Source organism: Nematolebias whitei, chromosome 6 (assembly GCF_014905685.2).
Source record: "Nematolebias whitei isolate Nwh7 chromosome 6, NemWhi1, whole genome shotgun sequence".
In the NCBI taxonomy this organism is placed as follows: domain Eukaryota; kingdom Metazoa; phylum Chordata; class Actinopteri; order Cyprinodontiformes; family Rivulidae; genus Nematolebias; species Nematolebias whitei.
This window is the reverse complement of record NC_056503.1, coordinates 10,323,537-10,328,452: the sequence shown is the minus strand read 5'-3', so window position 1 is coordinate 10,328,452 and position 4,916 is coordinate 10,323,537. Positions and strand designations below refer to the sequence as shown.

Sequence of the window (4,916 nt, the reverse complement as noted above, 5' to 3'; positions counted from 1 at the left end):
AGGAGGTTTGTAGCTACTTAGCTTCTTCACACGTAGCGTCAAAACTCTAGAAGACGCTGACTGGCTGGAATGAAAGTTCACCGGTCTTTGCATTGGTTGAATTGTTCTCTTTAAAAATTCTGTTGTCGCTACACAAATCACATGACACAGGTCTGTCTGACCGGGGGTGGGGCCTTCTTCCTCCACTTGGTTGTAGAGACTGCTGCGCTCTCCTTGTGCGCAGAGAATGTGCGAGCAGTGCGTGATTGCGCATGCACGCACGCAGCTTAAGAGGGAACATTGGTAAACAGTGTAGTAATGGATTAATCTGTATTATGTAATATTAACGAGTTGATCTTTTTAGATTTATCGCATGCATTAACGCGTTAACGTCGACAGCCCTATGTACAACCTCAGATATTTTTTGTTTTTCAGGGAGCTGGTCGCTCCAGTGAGGATCAGGAGGTCTTGCTGTTCAGAACGGATCATTCAGGTCGGGCCTGGCCAGTCAAGGGTCCCTCGGGACCTCAGGAGCCCCATGGAGGACGACGGAAGAAGAAAGCGGTAAAAAGAACAAGAGATAGTGGATGGTTAGAGTAGGAGAGTGGGGGAAAATGACAGGGGGGGTCAGAATCCCACAGATGAAAAGGTCTGCTGTTGTAGGACTGATGTTAATGGACAGTACTTATATTGCACCTTTCTATCTTATCAAGATACTCAACACTCTTTGTATGTATTTATTGTATTATTTATTATTGTATTATTAATTATTATTATATGAGGAGCCAATAAGTTCATGGTCTTCTATTTGTTTATAGCATATGTGATCAGGGGCATCACCCATATCTAAGATGGAGTTAACTAAGATGTTTTCTCTAGAGATTATCTTTCTTAATGTCCCAAACTCCTTATCTATTTCTTTTCTTATTGTTTTCATTTTTCGTGTATTTTATAAATAATTTGTGTGTTGGCAGTTTTCCACTAACCTTTTCTCTCGGCCCCTCTGTTGTAACCTCTCCTTTTAGATTGAGACCCACGTTGACGGGCAGCGTGTTCGTTACTTCCAGAATGATGATAATGTTGGTCTGCAGGAGATGGTGAGGAGGGAGAAGATGAGCTCTGCCCAAGATCAGAATTCTCTTTACTCACGCATGGCTTCAAAGGTAAGGTGTCCCTTTGGGTCAAGATTTACCCCCAGAACTTGCTCAAGGGCGATAGTTTTTGGTTCAAGCAGACAGTGAGGAGCAGGTGATGGCCAACCAACCAGACATTGTGGTGGTGGACAAGCTACAGAAGAAGGCAGCAATCCCAAGTGACTGTAGCATCAGAAAGAAGGAGCACGAGACGCTGGTGAAATACCAAGGGAGGAGGAGAGAAGTCGTGGAGAGTCAAATGGCGCTTTGCCACAGTTTCAACTCTCATCACCTCCACTTCCTCATTGTGTTGATGGACGGCACCACAAGAAATTAACACATTTTCCAAGAGATATCGGAGGATATATAGAGACACCCGGACTTGTAAGCAGTGCAGAGATAAGCTAAAGACATTCAAGTTTAATTAAAGGGTAATGAAGGAACACAATGGCTGGAGTGGCTCGAACATTAAAAAAGTTATGTTCCCGCCCACAGAGCGGAGAAACGAGTCACCTCCACCTGAGGACAGAGAAGAGAAGAGCCGAGTGGAGGCGCACTGACCAATGGCAACACAGCAAAAGCATCGGTAGTCCCATGGTCATTGGATCACTTGGTGCTGTGACCCCCAAACTGGAAGAGTGGCTCCAGAGACCTCTGTCCAGAAGAGCACAATCCTAGGAAGAGTGACGAGAACCCTCAAACTCCCAGGCTTCTAGTAGAGGACCTGAGTTCGAGGTGAAGGGGAACCACCCAAGTGGAAGAGTGTGTATAAATAAGTAAACCATGGTGAAGAGTTAATGATACTCTTCCCTGAGCGTGAAGCCAAAATAACTAAATAAAATTAAAGAAATAAGTCAAATCAGTTATAAATATATAAATAAGTATTGTGGAAAAATGTTATATTTTTATTTGTAAGCAGTTATGTAAGGCAGTCAAGTGTTTTCCCTCCAAGCAACACAAATATTCATAAAGTTAAAAGCACTTCCTGGGCTCATCTGTTCATATCTTTTCCACAGACTCCCTCTTACACTATACACTTTGTTGTTTCTTTGCTCATTTTACTTTATGTAAATGCACACAGTAAAAACAAACACGCCTGCACACAATCTAACCCCAGGTGTTAGTTAGTTTGTGGACTTGCTTTTGACAGAGATAATGGACATCAGAACACGGGCGTCGGATCAGAAAAGTTGTTCTCTTCCCCTCTACTTTTTGCATCGTACATTTTAAATGCATCATTGTAGGAGTTCTGTCAAACCAGTGACACATTAGCAGTAGAAGCTGATGGAGCTGAAGATGCATGCTAACCTGTAAAGTCTCGTTAGTCTGCAAACATTACATGAAGCCTGTGATGGCATTTGTGTGGAAAATCACTCTGTGCTTTTAGCTAAATATGTGGAACTGTTCAATTATACTCTCTCTAGCTCTCACGCTCTCTCTTACACTCACTCACTCACTCACTCACACACACACACACACACACACACACACACACACACACACACACACACACTTCCTCCCACACTGTCACAAAACTAATCCAATTTTTACTCTCTCACTCACTCACTCCTACTCAGAGAGCCATGCATACACTTCAGCTATGCCTGCCCCTCCCACTCGCTCTCTCACGTACACACACGTTCCAACTTGTTGCCCTGTCGCCATGGCGACAAGACTCAGACGTAGGATCATGAAGCACCACAATTGACACGGTGCATCCTGCTACGTAAGACGAACACGGAAACTGGTTTACAAGCAGGACACCTCTGGCATGTTATGCGCAAACACACGTGCGCACGCACACACATACAGAACATTATATTTTGGTGTCACGGCTGGTGGTGTAACAGTTTCAGGACAGTCGTTGTTTTTGCAGGAACTTATTAAGAGTACAGTGGCTTAATATGAACTTTCATTGTTGAATACTTTAATATTTATAATTTGAATGCAAAACTACTCAGACCCAGAAATTTAATATTTGACTTGGTCTAATCTTCCCGTTGAGCGTAACGAGAAAAGACACCAGATCTGTTGACGACTGATTAATCTCACATTGTGTTCCTCGTTCATTTTTCTGTTCCTCTGTCTCCACTGGACTCCCCAGATGATGGGAAAGACAGACGGCGACAACTACACGCTGGATGACATGTTTGTGTCAAGTGCAGCTCAACGGGAGGGTGAGGGGAGAGAGGAGGAGAGGATGAGGAGCAGAGCCGTCGCTGAGAGTAGGAGGCTGGCTGCCTCCATGGATAAATGCCAGCACTGTTTCAGCAGCCAGGAGCTTCAGAAGCATCTGATAGTGGCCATAGGCAGCAAAGTAAGAGCATGGCTAATCCACAAAAAGGGTTAAAAAACAAAAACACCAGAGGATGATTATTGTTGGCTGTTTTCACAAGGAAGCTGTGAGTTTGCAAGTTTTTATCAAGCTGTGATGCAAGCTTTTTTTATTTTCTGGCTTGCAATAATGTGTGATTTTTAGCTTCCTCCCCACTTTTACTTCATCAGATTCTTTTATTAATTTGATTGTTTGAGATATGAAATGTTAAAAAGAAATGGCTTAAGTGTTTGGTTTCATCAGATTAATATTCTTAATTCCACCAAAAATAATTTCAAGAATAATGAAACTAGATTAAATTTATTTTGCCAAATATAAAAAATATTACTTAAATATGTAAAGAAACCAAACACTTAAGCCATTTCTTTTTAACATTTCATATCTCAAACAATCAAATTAATAAAAGAATCTGATGAAGTAAAAGTGGGGAGGAAGCTAAAAATCACACATTATTGCAAGCCAGAAAATAAAAAAAGCTTGCATCACAGCTTGATAAAAACTTGCAAACTCACAGCTTCCTTGTGAAAACAGCCAACAATAATCATCCTCTGGTGTTTTTGTTTTTTAACCCTTTTTGTGGATTAGCCATGCTCTTACTTTGCTGCCTATGGCCACTATCAGATGCTTCTGAAGCTCCTGGCTGCTGAAACAGTGCTGGCATTTATCCATGGAGGCAGCCAGCCTCCTACTCTCAGCGACGGCTCTGCTCCTCATCCTCTCCTCCTCTCTCCCCTCACCCTCCCGTTGAGCTGCACTTGACACAAACATGTCATCCAGCGTGTAGTTGTCGCCGTCTGTCTTTCCCATCATCTGGGGAGTCCAGTGGAGACAGAGGAACAGAAAAATGAACGAGGAACACAATGTGAGATTAATCAGTCGTCAACAGATCTGATGTCTTTTCTCGTTACGCTCAACGGGAAGATTAGACCAAGTCAAATATTAAATTTCTGGGTCTGAGTAGTTTTGCATTCAAATTATAAATATTAAAGTATTCAACAATGAAAGTTCATATTAAGCCACTGTACTCTTAATAAGTTCCTGCAAAAACAACGACTGTCCTGAAACTGTTACACCACCAGCCGTGACACCAAAATATAATGTTCTGTATGTGTGTGCGTGCGCACGTGTGTTTGCGCATAACATGCCAGAGGTGTCCTGCTTGTAAACCAGTTTCCGTGTTCGTCTTACGTAGCAGGATGCACCGTGTCAATTGTGGTGCTTCATGATCCTACGTCTGAGTCTTGTCGCCATGGCGACAGGGCAACAAGTTGGAACGTGTGTGTACGTGAGAGAGCGAGTGGGAGGGGTGGTTAAGAGTGGGAGGGGCAGGCATAGCTGAAGTGTATGCATGGCTCTCTGAGTAGGAGTGAGTGAGTGAGAGAGTAAAAATTGGATTAGTTTTGTGACAGTGTGGGAGGAAGTGTGTGTGTGTGTGTGTGTGTGTGTGTGTGTGTGTGTGTGTGTGTGTG

The 4,916-nt window shown here is 43.0% G+C and overlaps 1 protein-coding gene across 1 annotated transcript in view; it reads left to right on the top strand.

Annotated features, from left to right (window-relative positions):
* cwf19l2 (CWF19 like cell cycle control factor 2) overlaps positions 1–4,916 on the top strand; it is a 34,437-nt gene that overhangs the window by 25,803 nt on the left and 3,718 nt on the right. The window contains exons 12-14 of the mRNA XM_037678016.1: positions 415–543; positions 1,005–1,142; positions 3,217–3,429. Of these exons, the coding sequence (XP_037533944.1) occupies positions 415–543; positions 1,005–1,142; positions 3,217–3,429 (480 nt within the window). The remainder of the gene's footprint in view (positions 1–414; positions 544–1,004; positions 1,143–3,216; positions 3,430–4,916) is intronic.